General features: G+C 42.3%; 1 protein-coding gene across 1 annotated transcript in view; it reads right to left on the bottom strand.

Moving 5' to 3' along the window:
• Positions 1-20,588, bottom strand: part of usp32 (ubiquitin specific peptidase 32) — a 69,675-nt gene that overhangs the window by 26,008 nt on the left and 23,079 nt on the right. Inside the window, exons 3-12 of the mRNA XM_079166155.1 lie at positions 19,687-19,792; positions 16,890-17,008; positions 15,027-15,186; positions 6,346-6,477; positions 6,063-6,170; positions 5,535-5,650; positions 2,798-2,860; positions 2,394-2,477; positions 2,216-2,277; positions 2,018-2,120 (exon numbers count right to left, since the gene is read on the bottom strand). Coding sequence (XP_079022281.1) covers positions 2,018-2,120; positions 2,216-2,277; positions 2,394-2,477; positions 2,798-2,860; positions 5,535-5,650; positions 6,063-6,170; positions 6,346-6,477; positions 15,027-15,186; positions 16,890-17,008; positions 19,687-19,792 — 1,053 coding nt within the window. The remainder of the gene's footprint in view (positions 1-2,017; positions 2,121-2,215; positions 2,278-2,393; positions 2,478-2,797; positions 2,861-5,534; positions 5,651-6,062; positions 6,171-6,345; positions 6,478-15,026; positions 15,187-16,889; positions 17,009-19,686; positions 19,793-20,588) is intronic.

The following is a 20,588-nucleotide window of genomic DNA, read 5'->3' as shown; positions in this document are numbered from 1 at the left end:
AGAATGAATTCAAGGCAGCTTTACGAGAGCTTAACACACAGAGACTCAGTACATTTCTGTCACAGAAGCAGTGTGATTTCGTCATGAACGCGCCCCACTCCAGTCATGCAGGCGGCGTATGGGAGCGACAAATAAGGACTGTCAGGAGTGTGTTGAATTCCACTCTAACACTTCCCCATAGCAGACTCAACGATGCTTCACTACGAACTCTACTCTATGAAGCTATGGCCATAGTCAACAGTCGTCCCCTCACTGTGGATAACTTAAACAGTCCAGACAGCCTGGAACCACTCACCCCCAATCATCTGATCAACATGAAATCCGGAACAGCTCTTCCGCCACCCGGAACGTTCCCTAGAGAGGACTTGTATGGCGTAAAAAGATGGCGTCGCGTGCAGTATCTGGCCGAGCAGTTCTGGAGTCGGTGGAAACGTGAATATCTTCACAACATCATCGCAAGGCAGCGCTGGCATACACCGAGGAGAAATCTATGTGTCAGTGATATAGTGATGGACATTGATGAACTGTTGCCCAGAGGTGAATGGAGACTTGCAAGGGTCTTAGAGACTGTTAGTGGTAAGGATGGACTTGTAAGGAGAGTGAAAATCTCAGTGGGAGATAAGAGACTGAACAAGAAGGGTGAGCGCCTTAGAAATCTCTCCATAATGGAGCGCCCAGTGCAGAAGTTAGTTCTGATGTTAGAGACTTCTTAAGCTCAAGACTACAAAGGGACATTGTCGCTCCTAATGTGAAATTATTCATAGTTCATATGATGTAATATGAAACATTCATAATTTGGTGGGAGTGTAAATAACCAAATTCATGTGTGGCAAGCAATCTGTTGTTTTTCGTTGCATGTTTTGCCTGTTTTTCTGAGTTTATGTCTTTATTGTTTTTAAAACAAAATGCTTTTATTTTGAAAGCAGCTCTGAGAGTAATAGACGGAAGTGGTTTTGTGTGCGCAAGGAGAGAGAGTAACGGACAGAGAGTAACGATCACGGACGGAGAGAAAGACGGTTGGAGAGAGAGTAACGGACAGAGAGTAACGGACGGAGAGAAAGACGGTTGGAGAGAGAGTAACGGACAGAGAGTAACGGACGGAGAGAAAGACGGTGGGAGAGAGAGTAACGGACAGAGAGTAACGATCACGGACGGAGAGAAAGACGGTTGGAGAGAGAGTAACGGACAGAGAGTAACGATCACGGACGGAGAGAAAGACGGTTGGAGAGAGAGTAACGGACAGAGTGTAACGGACGGAGAGAAAGACGGTTGGAGAGAGAGTAACGGACAGAGAGTAACGGACGGAGAGAAAGACGGTTGGAGAGAGAGTAACGGACAGAGAGTAACGGACGGAGAGAAAGACGGTGGGAGAGAGAGTAACGGACAGAGAGTAACGATCACGGACGGAGAGAAAGACGGTTGGAGAGAGAGTAACGGACAGAGAGTAACGATCACGGACGGAGAGAAAGACGGTTGGAGAGAGAGTAACGGACAGAGAGTAACGGACGGAGAGAAAGACGGTTGGAAATGGATACTAACGGTACGGGATGAGTACCCCCCCGAAGAGGCACAAGCTCTTAAGTTGTTTGTTGTTTGTTGTTTGTTTGATTAATCAATAAATTACACAATCATCAGTTAAGTGTCGAACCATCATTCGGAGGGATACGCTACACACAGTGTTTGGAATCACTCGGATATTTAGCCGTATTTACTTGGGTGAGAGACGGCCGATGAAATGCAGAGAAGAAACGCTGAGGCTGCGCCTGCATTAGACGTGCAAGAGAAAATGGCCGACCCTCGTTGTCAGATATAGCATGTAGTTAGACTACATTTACTATCAACAATGATTGAACATCACACATTTTCCCTTTCAGTACATTACAGTCCACAAAGGTAAGTATTTACCTTTGTGGACTGTAATAATGTCCACTGTTATTACTGCCATTACTGTGTAATAATGGTGTAATAATAGTGTTAATATCAGTGCATGTCTAGATCCTTCTTTAGCTTGACTTACATATTTAACGTAGTCCTTCCACTGCTGCCACCAGAGCATGGAGATGAGAAACCAGTTCTGACTTTGCTGCAGCCCATGTCTGCTCTCCCTCTCTAACCAACCCCTACACACAGACAGACAAAACATCCATTAGGCCCAACAGCATATTCTTCAAGGTTGTATACAGTGACATGACAGATAAAGAGGACCGGTGTGTACCTGATGATTTGTCCCTCCTCCTCAGGACTACCAGGCCTGAGCCCCAGGACTATGTGGCAGACCTGGACCAAGAGAAATACACAAAGATGGTCAAAGAACATGGAAAATTACTATAAACAAATACTGCATGCCAATACGAGTTGAAAGACTACTGTACAGTGCATGTGGGTGTGCTCACCTGGAAAAGCAGGTTTAGGAACTCATTGGCCAAAGCACTCTTCACACTCCAGATCTGGTAGTCTTCCAGGGTCAGGTGACCCAGCTGGTGAGGAGTAAAAAACACAGGTCAGCATACACTCATCTACTGTTCTCAAAATATACACTGCACGGATGGAAGAACATCTATTCATCTGCCATGGTCTTTGTTGGTGAAAATAGCTGAGAGGGAGGTTGCTGTGGGTGTGCTGGGCAGCGCCCAGTGACAGCATGTGGAACTATAGGAAGGGGAAGCTGGAGTGGAGTGTAAAGTGGTGTTGATTTTAGCTGAATCAAGGTTATAGAATCAAATTATATTACAGGGTGCAAAGCATAAAGGATTAACTTCCTGACAGCTAAATCCATGATGATTCTGTCCAGTCTTACCTTGGTTGTGTCGTGCATCTTTAGGATGCCTTCTACTATGTCTGACACGCTGCTGTGCAGTTCCTGCAAGGGAACAAAAGATATTAGCATGAAGTAGAAAACACCAGGCACCTTATCCTAAGCTACTGCTGTGAGGAAGATCACCACAGTCCTGAGTGTGAATATGTGAGATGAGTAATTCACAGGATTCTGGGATGACCATCAATATCTGTCTGTTTGTAATGCCATGAATTAGAGATGCACCAATCGATCAGGCACCGGCCGATCAGTCTGAAATATCAGGTGTTATTGCACGTCAAATTTGCACAGATGATGATAGTTTATGGGGTCTCAATAATTGCAAATGCACACAGAAAGACTCACAAATGCGAACAGAAAGATTCACAAATGCGCACAGAACAATTCACAAATATATTCGATTTACAAATGCACGCAGAACGATTCACAAATACATTCCAATGCACAAATAAATAAATTCCGATTTATATAAATGTAAAAAAAAAATCACAAATATATTTCTGCATTTGTATGTATTTGTTTGTGGATTTGTATGTATTTATTTGTGGATCGCACTGCATTTATTTGTAAATCGCTTCACATTTATTTGTGGATTTATGAGACTCATCTCACGTCGCTGGATTCACAAATGCGTTTTTTTCAACATAGACCTATCTGTAGCCAATCAGATGTCAGCCTCATTTTCAACCAATCACATGAGCGCAGCTCCCCCTCCCCTCCCCACGAGACTGGCAGCTTTGTTGAATCAGGAAATAAATATTGTAGCCGTCTATGTTCACCCAGAGCTCTACGATACCTCATATCAGTAGAGACCGGAACAAACTATGTGTGTGTAAACCATATGGTACAAACAATGAGGCCACGAGGCTGCCAGCGTAATGCTGCGTTCACACCAAACACGATTCGCGCCGGGTTATTCGTGCCGCCGGTCTCGCCGATGGACTATTTGTGTTCATTCGCGTGAATCGGTGAATCGCGCTGGACTCGCCGGTGAGGGGGCGCGGCTTATCGCCCTGATAGCCGTTCAACTGTCCGCCGTCAACTGTGGAAAAAATAACCTCTATTTCTGCTTAGTATTTGTTGTGGAAGTCCCAGATATCACGGGGAACTAAACGCCGTCATGTCTGGTTCATAACATAGTCCGGAGGAGCTCCGTGGATTTCATCGAACTGTATTCACTGTGTCTAGCAAGCCACACGTCGGCTGTTTACCACGGCTGTATGAACACAACATAAAGTGATTTGGCTATGATTTAACGGCAATAAACCAACAAAAAGGAACTCCGAAATAACATTTATACACATAGTTTGGTCCGGTCTCTACTGATATGAGGTATCGTAGAGCTCTGGGTGAACATACAAATAAATGCAGTGCAATCCACAAATAAATACATACAAATCCACAAACAAATACATACAAATGCAGAAATATATTTGTGATTTTTTTTTTACATTTATATAAATCGGAATTTATTTATTTGTGCATTTGTAAATCGAATATATTTGTGAATTGTTCTGTGCGCATTTGTGAGTCTTTCTGTGTGCATTTGCAATTATTGAGACTGATCTGACCCCATAATAGTTTGACGTTGCGCACACAGCGACACACGCACACACAACAGAAATGTTTGTGTATGCTGTCAATTATAGTTCTTAGAAAGAAAGAAGAAAAGTTGGAGCTGGCAAGAAAATTGCAATCGATGCATCTCTACCATAAATATCAGATCAATATTTTCTGTTTCAATTCCTGTGGCAATCCCTGCTCTGTCCTGTCCTTTTAGTATACCCTCATTTTCATCTGCCATTATTACCTTAAACTGCCATGAAATCAAGCTCTAAACTAATGGTTTAGGAAATTCTATTTCATTCTGAGAATAAGATGAGCAGATCAATATCACTCACATGTCTGTGTGTACATGTACGGTGGACAACAGCCGGGCGCAGTGACTGTGTGCAGCTTGCCGGAGTGAGGTTGCCAGATTTGATAACATTGTGTCTTTGCAGAGACCTAAACCTGTGCTAACAGACCACGTCTTGAAATCTTAGCTACAGTCACAGACTCTGCACAGAAGGGCTGTTCACGTGGTCCAACAGGTTCCTGGGGAAACCCTGAACTCTACCATCTATAAGGACGCTTTCAAAGGAATAAAATCAAAGCAGTATTTTCAGATGAACTGCATGTTTCAAAATTGTACAATATGAAACCTTTTTTTTTTTCTGGGCTCAAAATAAATAACTAAAGACATGAATACATGATGTACAACCTTGATAACAAGATGGAGCAGAGTCCTTTGTCCACATACAGTTCATACCTACATCTAGAGTGTGTGTGTGCGTGTGTGCGCATGTGTGCGTGCGTGCGTGCCATAGTACGGTACATGTCAAAACATTTTTCCCCAAAGATGGTTTCTGTCATTTTAAGTAGCTTTTTATCAGACTGATGTACATTCCTTTCTGACAAGTTTGGTTTTCGTTATTTGATGCTATAAAAACGGGGTATGACGTCATCATTGATAGCTGTGATACTCTTTCGCTTATACGCTGCATCTGTGTTCGGCTCGTGATTGGTTCTGGCGGGTGGATGGGCGGGACCTCGATACCGCGGCTCCATCCCCCAATCACAAGCTCCCGTATCCTGGCTATATTGGCCTCGCCTCCGAACTGTGGGAGGAAGTGAGGATGCGTCGTCCATCTGTGTAAATAGTCGACAGTGAACTTACAGGGAGTGTGTCCGTGCGATTGTCCTTCCACACCTCCAGCAAAGCCACGACCATTTCATGGAGTTCATCTCGAGAAAGAACTCCATCACGGTCCACATCAAACACCTTGAAGCAAACTGTCGGGGAAAGAGAGCGATGTAGTGGTGAAAAACAAATATGGTTATGATGAACGATGCTGCCTGGAAAGCCAACACCAGCTGCTTAGCCTACGAGCAGGAAAACCAACTCTTTCAAGCACAAATGAAAGTTCTGATGACAACAATGAGCTCCAGCACAAATCCACACTTTCCCAAAACATTTTAGCTTCTTTACATTCAAATTCCAGATAACAGCTGCAAAGAAGAAAGGCTTTGTAGGATCACCTGAAGCGTTTGGGATATATTTATTTAGAATGTTTACTGAGGTGAGATTCCTCCTGTAATCCCTGACAGGTTTTTAAAATCTCACCGGCACAACTTACTTCTTTTCTTTTGTTCTTGTTTTATTGCGCAAACAAATGAATCCAATCAAATATCCGTTACTGCTTACATTTCTGCCTTTCAGCGACGGGCCCCCTGCAGCACGCAGAGAGTCCACAGGAGATCTCTTTAAAGTCGATGTGATTGTCCCGATTCTCATCGAAGGCGTGAAACAAGCCTAGAAAACAAGATCAACATCAGATCATTCTTATACTAGGCATGTCTTGAAAGAAGGATTGGATTTAAAAGCCGGAAAACCTACACAGGTCCACTATAATCTCATTAATAGATTCACCTGTATGCACTTGACCACCACATTAGAAATAAAAAAATACAGGTTCCTACAGTCTTACCTTCACTCAGTGAGGCATGGATGGGAGGAGAGACCAGTGGGACAAAGGTTTCCAAGTCAAAGCGGCCGGTTCTGGACTGGGCTTTCAGTAGCCAGTAGCGCTTCTCCAAGTCTATAATGTCCGACTCCTCCACTGCAGCATCGGAAACAGAGGAAGCCAAAGTCAAACACATAATCAGTGCAGCAGTATTCAGAGGGATCAGTTCTCTGAGTTCTGTAGTGTTGTTCACAGATGTAAGAAAAGTGGGAAGTTAAACTATTGGAGTCATTACTTATACGTAAAGCTATGGTTAGCTTTCAGTCTACACTGCATGTGAATGTGGCTGACAATAACAATAAGATTAGAAAAGTATGTCCATGTAAAATGCAGCTATAACACAGCCTTACATGTTTTCAAAATAAACATATATGGTGAGGCTCAAGATGCAAACTGATGGGTATTTATAATAAATACATGTAGCTAGGGTGGATATTGTATACTATAGGTAGGTACAATAAGGTACAGTATATGTAGTCAATATCATATAAAGGTTAAGGGGGGAGGGGAGGCGCGACACAGAAGATAAAACAGCGATGCGATACCGTGGACGTATGTGTCGCGGGTTCAGTCTCAGTTTTAGAACCGTTAAACTCCTGATTAATACATTTAATTACGTTAATTAGCATTAGCCATTTGTTTTCAAGGTTTATGAATGGACAGAGTCCTGTTCTTTTATTCACCTCCTGCTCTTTTACATCATGTAAAGAGCAACTTAGCTTCTTCAACAGGGTAAGGGATGCAGAGAAACCTGGTAAACACGGCGAGGTATCTCATAATGGACAATCCGGATTCCTTGTATGTATGTAAATGGATTCTAATGGGTTTTTTATATGATTGTGTGTGAAAGAACCTCCCCATGACTACTGTGTAGCCGGATAAAAGCAAAAATCCATACTTAGAGTTGAAATTGATCAAATTCAAGGGTCAGACTAAAACTGAAAAAGAAGTCAAACTAAGTTGGCTTCCACAGCAGAACAGCAGACCGAGACAAGTCCAAACACACTGGGATTCTAATAAACCTTTACAAACATGCTTGATAGAAACTGGTACTAAAAGGATTAGAAAATGAATCATTCAATCCTTTGACAATGAATCAACAACAAGTTACATGATGCAATAGTTACAAATCAAGAAACACATTTATGCTTACAAGCACTTACAAGTTGTGACATGGTGAGGAGCAGATTTGACATGATAATGGTCATGATGCCACAGCAAACCCTAGCTGGGTTTATGTAACCAATGGGTGGAAGAGTATTTGACACAGATCAGACCAATATAGCATATGAGGTTCTGCTAGGGTCAATGAACCAGCCTCCCTCGTTCAACATGCTAATCCACAGCTTAAGGTAATAGGATTCAGCAGCTAGTCAGCTAGCCTTTGGCACAGAGCTAAAACATATGACAGGTGTCAATTCACAGAGAAAGAAATCAAATGGCAATCAATTCTCAGCAGAAATGGGACTGTGGCTTCTCAGGCAGGCGATTTAACAATCTCCTGAAAGCTTGTTTTCAAGCTGCTGTTGGTCACAGTTCCAGTCAGATGGGAGGATGACCGTCATGGTCGGCTGCTGGTGAAGCAGCACACGGGGAAAATGGACAGGGGTGTACCCTTCTTATCCAGGTTTGACTCCCTGTTGTCCAGAGGTGAACATCAGGGCAGCTGTAGTTGGCCTTTTAACCGCCACTGTTCAAGTCTGCTTTCTGACGCAGACGTTTCAATTTAACAGATTAAGGGGAGCACTGAGTACCAAATCAGTGATTTACAGTGTGAAGGGGACTATATAGAAATGGAATGAGGCAATAATATGAGACTGATAAATTGTTGAGGACTATATGGACTAATGGACCGAGCGCTTGAGACTTATGACTCCATCTCAAAGCTGAATTGGAAACTGCAGCTAACTCAACAAAAACAGGGAAGAGCATGTCTGAGGGAATAATCATAAAACAAGCACACGCTCACCCACGCAAGACTAAAAAGCAGAAGAATCAAGCTCTGAATATCAGCTTCATTTAATACATCAGTGATTAGTCCTGGTAGACAAGGAGGAAAATAAGTACTTGTGTTGGTCATGCTGAGCATTCCTCATGACAGCTGTGCTACCGTCTGACTCCTAATCTATAAAAGTCATTACCCGGACTATGGATCGCCTCGTGCACATCTCCAATCTATCTTAGCTTCTACTAATATCAGTGTAGAGCTGGAGGTTACATCAGTGTCTTTGCTGGATTTCAAATCTTTGTAAAAGGTGGCAGAATTAGAGCGTGGCAGTTTACTCTGGCAAATTACCTTAACTACCTTAACTGCATTAGTGTTAAATGAGCGTAAAGACTTGCACTCCTGCCACCCTTCGTGTGCAGATCCCTACAGGGCATTTGACGCAAGCTTTTGGTACTTGACTGTTTTCAATATTAGGTTCTACGAACACATCTTCACAACAATGAGAAATATACATTTCTATTCATTTCTCTTTAAACCAATGACAAAACCAACCAGAGAAAGTGCCCTTATCCATCAATGTGAATGAAAAGGGTGAACAACCAAACATAGTTCAAACAAAGCCTTCCAACAATGTTCCAGAGGAGACCATAAACATCAGTCACAAGGTATCTGCACTGAAGAACAGTCCCTTTACTGCTGCTGTCTCTATGGCAGGGGCCTCGTCTGGACTGATACCCACCTAGAGGTGCGACTCTCCCCGAGTGACAGCAGAGATACCATACCATTATCCAGGGAACATCCTTAGAGAGGTGCTGCCACAGCCAGCATGTACCATAGCAAACTCCCCGTGATAGCGGCGCACAGAAACTACGTCATCCTGTCCTCACGGCCGTTATTCCCACAGATTTCTCCGGTCATAACACTGTGACGGTGTCCGCTAGCAAAGGATTCGAGCTCTGTCATGAGTCAAGCTTTGTGTTCTTGTTCTGGCAAGAGTTAAGAACCAGGTTTGTGTCAGTCACTCTCTCTCCCCAACACACACACAGACACAGACACTAAGAGGATAAACTGGGAGCAGGCAGATTAAAGGCAGCGTCCAGGTTTTTTCCAGCCCTCTGTCCTTAATTGGCAAAATAAAGCCTGGCTAAATTTACTTGTCCGACAACTTTTAAAAACTGCATTACTGTCTACGTTTACATGCACACTCTCATTCTATTATTATTATTATTCCGAATATGACAGCCCCCATTTCTGGTGGGAAAGAGAAACACACCTACTTTTAAGCATTATGAAGGACTTGAATATCAATGAAATCCAGTGGCGGGCCGTGCATTTTATACCTGGGCCTTCACTGCTGAAAAACCACCTTATAACCACATGATGGCGCCACAGCTAGGGTTATTATTCGTTTCTTGGGCTGTAACTATATAACGTTACGTATTTGTATTAAACCGTTTGGTACGAGGTTTACAAACCAAACAATACGTTTGAATAATACTAGTGCATTTGGAAAATACAGAAGCTTAAATTGTAGGAAATATAATGTTTCCTGCGCTCACTAGGAGACAGCGGTCTATGTGACTTCTGAACCAGAACAAAAAGAACCACAACAAAAAACAGCTGGAGCTCCGCAAGTGTACAGGGAGGCTAGGCTAACTAGCTTAATGGGAAAACAACAGCAGTAACATGCATTCTGCTACACACTCAAGGGCCATTCAGATATTAGATGTAAAAAAACGAACCAGTTGACTTACCAAATGCTCCTCACATCCTCTTTTCTTTGTTGACAAAGTTTAATCCCACAGTTAAATCCCAACTCACAAATCCGTTTATCCTCCTTCAGCCATTGAGTGTTAAAAAACAAAGCTCGGTAAAAAAAATTAAAAATCTACACCAAGCAAAATGCAAAAAATATCATAATTTCATTCATATCTTTCAATATGAACTCTTGACTAAGCCTCTGCTGTTAAGTTTCATTTCACGACAGTCACGTGCTCGCCCACTGACCAATCACAGCACAGAATCTCACTGCAGCACTGCTGCTAGTGCTGACGTAACTGTAGGCCTGCAGGCCGCTCTGGCGAATCTCAAACTAAAGATCTGATTGGTTGAAGACTATGCCAATCAACAATATCGTCCCCATTCCCTTAAACTGCAAAGGGATTCACTGGTGAGTCTGCAGGCCTGGGGCCTCTCTTCTTACCTAGAGACACAGAGGTGAAATCTGATTGGATAAAAGTAGGGCTGCAACAACGAATCGATAAAATCGATAAAAATCGATTATTAAAAAAGTTGACAACGAATTTCATTATCGATTCGTTGTGTCGCGCGATTATTACGCCACTCAGTGACGTGCAGTGAGGTTAGTCACTAGTGGCTAGTGAGGCACTGACTATTTCAGAGTCAGATTTACAAATATATGAACCCAATATAGAGTAGCTTGAATCACCATTCAATTGGATACTTGCACATTGACTACTGGTTGTTTTTCATATTTCATATCAGCATTCTTTACACACATTGGTAAGGTACATATTTGATTGCACCGGGAGCGTCTGCTCCGCGATCTGCGACCTGCCCCACCAACCTGTTTCAGAAGCGCAGCGCTCGCGGGCGCCACCCGCGAAAATCTGTGTAACAACCACGGATTTATAAAGAGAACAACAAACACAGGTTGAATTGCTGTTGATTTGGTCATATTTCCCTGTTTTTTTTAGGATTGTTAAAGCTTAGATATTTAATCTTCAATATTTGCAAGCAAAATAGAAGAAGAAGAGAAGTGTAGAAGAAGAGTAACGGCACTACAAGCATGAACCCGACCCGTGGGCTCTCGCGCGCCCCCTTCAGTGAGGCAGAGGTACTGTTTGCTCCCCTCTGTGCTTCTTCACTGCTGTTTCTGTCAGATCAGCAAGACTGAATATGTTCTACACACACGAGAAATACAATACATGACCTATTCTATGGAAAGAAAGGACTTATAATACAAGTGTCTACAAATATTACAGTGGTGACAAACAATGAGAAAGCAAAAGGTACACGCTCAACCCTGTTTGTTAGGGATTGCGCAATCTGAGGAGAGGCACAGCTCGTCGCTGCCTCACCTCGCGTGTCTCCTCTCTGTTTGAACAGGACATGAGCACATTCAGAGATTTTGACTATAAAAAGGAGGCTCTGCCTCCCCTGCCTCACCTGACCGCACGTCCCTGGTCACTCAATAAGTCGCGGAGATGTTTGAGTGTTCACAGCAGGCCCAGTCGCCTGAATAACTCAGCTAGGAATAATGGAATAGGACTCCGGTTCTATTTAGTGGGTTTTTCTCTGAACAGGGGCCATGATTAAGAGGGACGGCCGGGGGAAAACTCACCCGGCCCGGACACGGAAAGGATTGACAGATTGATGCTCTTTCTCCATTCTGTGGGTGGTGGTGCAGGGCCGTTCTTAGTTGGTGGAGCGATTTGTCTGGTTAATTCCGATAACGAACGAGACTCCGGCATGCTAACTAGTTACGCGGCCCCGTGCGGTCGGGGTCCAGCTTCTTAGAGGGACAAGTGGCGTTCAGCCACACGAGATTGAGCAACAACAGGTCTGTGATGCCCTGAGATGTCCGGGGCTGCAGCGCCACACTGAGTGGATCAGCGTGTGTCTACCCTTCACCGAGAGGCGTGGGTAACCCGCTGAACCCCACTCCTGATATTAGTCTATTTATTTTTTGTGTTATTACTTTAACAGCTCTGGGATGTTCGAGCAACCTGTTTGTGCACTTTCTGAAGATTTCTTGCACTGTGACTTCTGTTTTTGAATAAAGGGTTAGAAATGAATGCTATTTTGTTTTTTTATCCGATTCATCGATTAATCGAACAAATAATCGACAGATTAATCGATTATTAAAATAATCGTTAGTTGCAGCCCTAGATAAAAGCTCTACTTAAAACAAGCTGCACTGGAAGCAGAGCAACTGAGGAACACAGTAGCTGTGCAATGAGAAAATAAGATAATGGGAAAAATATTTTTGTAAATTATGATACATGTAGTGTATTTAAGAAAAAGTATTAAATTATAGAATAGCTATAACTTTGTGATTCTGTTTAGGCCAGCAGAGAAGGCTTTGCAGGCCCTGACGGCCCGCCACTGATGAAATCTAAATATCGCCATGCCAACCTTTTTGAAGAAGGTGCTTGAAGTAATGAAAGTGGGAGGCTGTGTTCACACGGCCCAACAAGTCCGCCACCGGTGGAAAACTTTGAAAAAACATATTTTGATGTAAAGTAGTTAAATGGCACATGCAGATCCTGACGTTTCACTTTTCCATAGTTTGACCTAATAAACGACACGTTAGGGCATCGACCCGAAAAAACAGCGGAGAATGAATAAGCACAGCTGCATGTAAACAGGATTTTAGTGGAAAATTCATTTTCATTAAGCATGTAAACAGCTTATTAGGAATATTGTCAGTTTCATAATAAGGGCAAAAAACAGGATATTTGGTGCACTTAAACATAGTCACTGTAGATTGTTTTTATTTTCCATGCACCGTCTTAAAAATATGTAACGCACCGGCAATAAATGAATTTCTACAGTAAATGGTCTTACAGGGACGGAGGCTAAATGTTGACATATACAACAACACAACTTCTCTTGGACTTGCAAATATATGTATCTTGCCTACATACCACAGTCACACAAACAAGAGCAAGGAACAACTGCACAACAGGTTGTGAAGCAGTCTAACAACTGTGCCTCAAGACCACCAGGAGGTAAGGTTTACCCCCTTATGTCGAGTCATTTCCCCACTAGAGTCATTTTCTGGTCATGTTCGGTCCTGTTGGGGTCTATAAGACCAGCAAACTGTCATTAGTTGTTTTGAGAGAGAACTCTGCCAGCTAATTCCCTATATACTGACAAATACAAATCAAATTCACTATTTCCATGAACAATAAAAATAAAAGGCAAAATGTTTGTGTGGAATTTACGCCCGTTCTGATTCACTTGGCATGACTTCATTTTAATAAAGTAAAGAAACAACCATATAGAATATAGACTGCTGCCACTCAAAGGTTTGGGGTCACCTGGGTTTACAAAGAAGGTCTCGTTTTGTACATGGAGAACAAAATGTTGTACAATGGTTCAACGAGCCTGACAATTGTGAAAGAGACAAAGATCCGTCTGAGAAACAGTTGAATAAGACGAGAAGAATAGAAGAAATCAGTTATTGGTAAAAGAACTAACTGGAAGCTTAGCATCAAAATGTATGCAGCTTTAAATAGGAACAGCTTCCTGTTTCAGTGTCAAGTGCACAATAATAATAATAATAATAATAATAATACAGCCAATAACAAGCTGCAATATTATCAGGTGTGTCTCTCAAAGCTATTCTTAAAACGTCACAACAGAATTAGAAGGTTGGTGTAGGGTTAGCACTGTTGGAATATCAGCTGAACACACTATGGGCGGACAAATCACAGTTTGAACCTCTTCAATGTAAACTTTGGGCGGAAGGCCCAATGAAAAAACGGCTACCCAAAAATATTTAGAGCCCAAATGCACCGTTGGTTCAGCAATGATTGAGGGTCACGTACAAGTATTCTCCCTGACATGTTACACTGTTTGGACGTGGACGTGGGTTTTAAAACTGTTTCAAATGAAAATAATAGTCTGAATTGTACTTTTTTGGTCTCTGTTAAAATAGTCATTACATCACAGGTGACCCCAAACTTGTAACTGTATATTTACACTTGATCTGCAGTTGATCCCTGAATACCATCCATGTTACCACCCGTTACACCATTAGGCTAGAATAACACCACCCACTCAAAAGGTTACCGAGAGTCAACTGTGGCAGGTGAAGCTGTCTTCAAATAAAAGAAATACGGATGTCACAGCTCTCAAGCATCTACACACACAATGACTAGTGCAGTCTGCAAGGTGCAGTGCAGAGGGTGTCAGAGAGGAAACGGAGGGAGGAGAGAGACCTGGTTTGGTGAAGGAAAGAAGGATTAATGAAAAAGGGATATTTGAGTGAAAGGAGGCGAGCGGATGAATCGGGATGATAAGTTGAGCTTGACAGTCATTTCCTGAGCTGCCACTGATGAGGCCAAAGCCAAGTGAAAGTGCTTTTGAGTCCTAGCAAATAAACTACAATCAGACAAGCTAAAACAGGCTTATATTAGAAACATGTCTTTATTCCTCACTGTTTTTAATAACATGTTGCAACACCTGATTTATGATCTGCTCCAATTTGATCAATTGTCAACATTTCCTCCATGTTTACCTGCTGTTGTTTACCTTCCATAAGTAATTCTACCAGTACAAGGACAGTCATGTCCTACTCTGCTCATCTTAGTTCATCATTTTAACAGAAGTACTGTTTCCATTCCAGCAGCTCCAAGGGCATAAGCCCTATGTTTTGTGATCATTTTTCAGGTATGTCACCAATAAAAGCTTGGTATACCTGTACCATAATGTCTCACATGGTGAATTCAGCACAGTGTACATTTCCACAGCATTGATTCCACCAGTAAGACAATGTAGTCATGTCATACTCAGATGAGTAGCACAAGTTCCCATTCACATTCATTACAATGCTGCTTCTTTCTTTTTCATTGGTGTTGAGCTACTGTCAACAAGTAAACACATTTGCCTCTGTGGACAATCAATGTATGCAGACACATTGACTGTGTCGAGTGTTTTTGGGACTCACAGTGTGTGACACCAGCCAGCGTCTGGTAGAAGGTAGGCGTGTCGCTGTCGTCTGTGAGCGTAACACACACTCCTCCAGACAGAAGCCATCTGGATAAAGTGAAGGCCTCCTTGTTCTGTAGCAGCCAGTTCCTGAAGCGCTCATAGTTCACCTTGTCGCCCTGTCACAGCACACAAACACACACACGTCAGCTGTTCAGCGGGTCAAAAGCAGAAGATGTTCTGCATGTGTCAGGACTCTGTGTCCCCTTATTTTTCATATTTACTCAGTATTCAAAACACATGACTGAATTCAACTTTAAATACAGTGAGCTCTGATTTGGAAACACCCTACAGTACCAGGTGGTTTACCAGTAAGACCCTGTATTAGATTAGATATGACCCCCTAATTACCTTGTTTTCAATGATTTGGAAAGTTCTGACACATTTTTGAATACTTTAAATGCTGCATACATCACAATCAAAGTTCCATGCACATGAATTGTATTCGACTGTAAGCAAAAATCAAAAGATCTTAGAGGTGGACATCTCAAAAGCAGGCAAAATGTTATTAAAGCTATCCACATGGGGACAAGGGATGTAAAATACACTGGAAATGTGGAAATTAACCAACAGAAGAAGAACACTCTGAGTTGACAGCAAAACGGAGAGAATGCATCTCACGTAACATATTAATAAGGAATGTCCCGAACCAGTATTGGGGCCGATTCTGGAATATTTTCATGGATTGGTATCTCATTTGTAACTGACAATGACAGATGCTTTCGTCGACGGTAGGAAGTCATATCAGCTGTCACTAATTAATGATAATCTCGAAATTAAACTTGATTGTCTGGTTAAAGTTCTCACTGTAAACCACCGTCTGTAGTCCGTCCACTTTGTTACACCACTGAACAACCAAGAGTGGACTAAATGTATTTTTAGTTCAGGCATGTCCAGCTGAGACATTTGTCTTCTCTCTAGCTCATCGCGTAATGTCATTCTCAGCAGTGTTATTCTCCCAATTGCGTCAAATTTAGAGTGCTACACTGTGTCAGATACAGGCAGCAACCTCCAGTTCTGAAAAGTGAAGTGCCTTAAAGCTGCATTCTCTCTAGTGTCCAGCAGGGGGCGACTCCTCTGGTTGTATAGAAGTCTATGAGAAAATGACTACTTCTCTCTTGATTTATTACCTCAGTAAACATTGTAAACATGAGTTTATGGTCTCAATCTGTAGTTTCAAGTCTTCTTCAATACAGCATGGTGTTCATTGAGAGTCAAATAGAACATACAATGCTTTAGAGTGTGGCTATCTTGTGATTGACAGGTCATGACCACAGTGTTGGCTTGTCTGCAACTTGTTTTTCATCTTACAAATTTAACCCTTTCACAATTTGTTTTCAGTTCATGAAAGTTAATTGTAACATTTTGATCACCTAAATATGTATTATTCAGTGCTCAGCCGTTCTTAGCTCCACCCTTCTGGTTCCAAAAAACCAAGATTGACTCAGTATCAGCGTGTACCCGGATCAGGGTTCCTATAAAGCCTGATCTGGATATCCCTAATATTAATGTTATCGAACAGTGTGGATCTTTTTTGTTTTACTGGGTTGCACTTACCGAGGCTATTTGTGGTAGATCATGATTTGTCCTCAAACAACCTGTAGAATAACTCACTGTCCTGCCAGACTTTGTATCATATCTGTGGAATTGGCTCCATGTGGCAAACGTAACCTTTATGACCATGTGACTGTACTGATAAAAACAAACTAAAAGATATGAGCCAAGCAGATAACGAAGGTGATATGCAAGTTATGACTAGGATGGTTGTAGATGTTCATATGTATATCCATGTGGTGACAGGCAGCCTGTGATGTTTGCTGACCTCACTGAAGCACTTCTTGAGGGAGGTCGGGACTTCTCCATCCAGGACCTGCAGAACTGCTTCTATATCTTCCCTGGCTGCATGTCCACCTAGATCGCTGGCAAACAGGCTGAAAAGGTCTGTGAGCGCAGAAATACACACACACACACACACACACACACACACACACACACACACACACACACACACACACACACACACACACACACACACACACACGCAAAGACTGTCAGAAGAGATTTCAGCTTTATCACAGGAGGGCAGGCCTCTTGGGTGTAGCAGCAGTATGGATGACAGAAGCTACAATGTCAATAACGTCATGATGGATTAGCCTGCATGCAGCACATCTAGAAGAACAAGACTAGAGAGAGACAGAGGCAGACAGAGAAAGACGAAGAGACTAAGCGGTACATTTGGGCAAAAAACATCCAATCACAGCTCTTAAAATGCTGACGTACACTATTAAGGGGAGGCAAAACATGAAGATTGGGCTTTGTAGAAAAATATATTCAGTAGCTTAAAATCAATCCAGTCAAATTCTGGGACATTTTTTGATGAATTCAGCAGTGGCTGTGTGCAATATTTTGTTCCCAACTGTCAAAGTATTCTGAATTTGCTGCAGCTATGATTTGCGCCACTGGCTGGCTTCTTCTCCATAGCAACAGCGGACAGGTTCAGCATTTAGAGGCATCCGCCACGTCAAAGACAGAAAGCTACAGTACAATAAAAGTATCCAGGAGACTTCTCGGTTTTATATTGAGGAACACTGAGGTTATATTGAGAAGAAAACTTTAGAATCTGCTGGTGTACCTGCTGCAGGAAAATACTGCACAAGCAATACCAACATTGGCTTGGCTTTAATTCAGATGAACTGTTAGCTGATGAAAAACCTGAGGGCTCCTCCAGCGTTGGCTACTGATATTAGAAGTGAGGACATTTCTGGGACTGATATTATATGTGGCAAGGTTCTTAAAGCCTGTGCTGAGCATTATTAATGCTATCCTATACCATCTCTGAAGCAATAGAGGGTCCCTAAGTTGTCCCAGTTGCTAAGACTAAAACCCTGCAACATTAAGACTTTAGGAAAGTAGCATTGTACTGAATTCCACGATGGAAAAAAACCCGCCAATTTGTGGAGGAAAAAGAGTTCTTCTAACGTCTCCTCCGAGATGACGACCTTTTATAAAATGTGTATCTAATGAGTTCTAATCAGGCTTGGATGCCTCATCCAAGTGGCTGATAAGATGTCAGGGAGGAGTAATGCCTGATTGATACTCCTGTGGGTGCGTGTCTATGCCAGCTGTGCGGCCACCTCTCACACATAACAGCCATACATAGCACTGAGGGGGATTGCGTGTGCAATATAATTTCCTTTTGATTCAGCCCCGTGGTTTTCAAATCCTTAGTCAATCGGCCTTTGATTTATTTAACAGGCGTGATTCAATAATTCCATATAGGTTTGGCCAAACACAACTCCATAGCTGGAAATAACATGATGGAATTGTTGGGTGATGAGGAGGAGCTCCTGTGCCTACAATCACTATGGTGAGCTGTGGATGTCGGGAAATCCCACCTCGCCACTCCGATGTCCAATCAAAAGTTTGACTTCTAAGTATAAAATTCAGATGATAATACCCACATCTTCCTTTGATCTTCTGCATCAGTTGGCCTATAGAGCAAGCGCATCAGCGTTTCCTTTAAACCTGCTTCCCAGCCCTCGTTCCAGGCTTGTTCTCGGGCTCTTACACATGAACAGAACATAACTCTGGATTCTGCTGTTAGTGTATTTTACAACTTTTAGGACCTAACAATTCAAATAAGGGCTATTCAAGTGTTTGTACTGGGAAGTTCTAAAAAGAAATTATACACTGAGGTACAGACATCTGTTGCCAATTGTAAGTCTATGTAAAAAGTCTTTTTGGGCCTCGTGGCACCGTTTGGCCACTATGTAAAATTAGCTTCAAAGCCTGGGGGCTTCAATGTACTGCTGTGGATAGGGGCAGCAAAATGTATTTCAGCCACCAAAAATAAATCAACATTAGTTTTATTGTACACTATATATTCAAAATATTTTCACCACTTCATCTTGCTGTCAGACAGCCCTTTCTGAACTGAAGCCTATATATCCATCTATACTCTCTTCAGAGCCACTGGTCTCCGTTGACAAAACCAGTAATTGTAACCTCACAGAACACGATAGTTGCTGGTCGACCGTACTAAACTTTCAAAACCCAAAAGTCCCACAATAACACAAACAGACTAAACAACTTCCCTGTTCAGTGAGGTGAATTGTTGTCAAAGGAGTCTAGTGGCTTTGAAGAGATCATAGATAACGTGGTAAATATTCTAAATATAGAGTACACATGAATTGATTTCTTTATGTGAGCCTTTCTTTTAGTTGGCTACCTTAGGTTTTGTCCACAGCAGTACAACGCTTTGCTTCCATGCAGTAAGTCCTGTCTGCTTCTCCAAACTGCTGCAAATCCATAAGTCTATGGATCAGTACATATAACCGTACTTCAACACCCAAACCATTCCTTTCAGCAACACTTGCACTAAATATACAGAAGGGAGGACTCACACTGTAACTGTATACTTCAGAACACTTACTGAGTAAGACCAACTACAGCATTAGCTGTAAATCAGTTTTCTGATAATAAAATGAAATATGGTATTTGTAGTTTATAGTTATGGGTGGTTGGAAACATCTATACACTGCAACGTTTAGGAGAACAACAAAAAAACAAATGTATATTACCAACACAGACTTCCTGTTTACTCATCAGAAACAACTTACACTTGGCCTTCTCCTCATCGCGTCCTCTGGTCAGAAGCACCAGACCCACGATCAGATTGTTGAAGTGCAGCCCTTTGGACGAGCCTCCGAATGAGGTGTAGATCACCTGAAACACATGAAAAACACGGCACAATGTGAAAACAAATTGAGAACTGCATAATCACCTCATGCTCACCCTGTATCCAACATGATCAATAAGTCCATTCTATTATAGCACCGACAACAGGGAAATGAGTGGATGTGTCACCAGTGAATTTGATTACAGCATTTCCTCATGTCCACATCAATGTAACTGTATTTACCGAAACATAAAATGGGTTGATATCAACATCACAAACACCTGATCACCTTATCTCCTACAATCTAATAAAGCAGCTATACAATTAAGGCGTTTTAATAATGTGAAGCTTATTATGAAGTAATGTGCTGAGAATGAGAGGCTTTGTGTGAAGCTGTGGTGGGCCGTCAGGGCCAGCAAGGCCTTCTCTGCTGGCCTAGACAGAATCACAAAGTTAGAGCTATTTTATAATATTTTCTCCATTATCTTATTTTCTCATTTTACAGCTACTGTGTTCCTCAGTTGCTCTGCTTCCAGTGCAGCTTGTTTTAAGTAGAGCTTTTATCCAATCAGATTTCACCTCTGTGTCTCTAGGTAGAAGAGAGGCCCCAGGCCTGCAGACTCACAAGTGAATCCCTTTGCAATTTAAGTGAATGGGGACGATATTGTTGATTGTCATAGTCTTCAACCAATCAGATCTTTAGTTTGACATGTTGGACATATTCTTTGACGTGTCAGAGCTGCTAGCTGACCTACAAGTACGTGATTGGTCAGTGGGCTAGCGTGATGTTGGGCGGTGACAATCCCAATATCTGCTGCCTCTGTGGAGCGGACATTTTCAGCC

Source organism: Pholis gunnellus (assembly GCF_910591455.1).
Source record: "Pholis gunnellus genome assembly, chromosome: 9".
Taxonomy (NCBI): Eukaryota; Metazoa; Chordata; class Actinopteri; order Perciformes; family Pholidae; genus Pholis; species Pholis gunnellus.
Note: the sequence above shows the minus strand (reverse complement) of the source record. Positions and strands in the feature narration are given on the sequence as shown.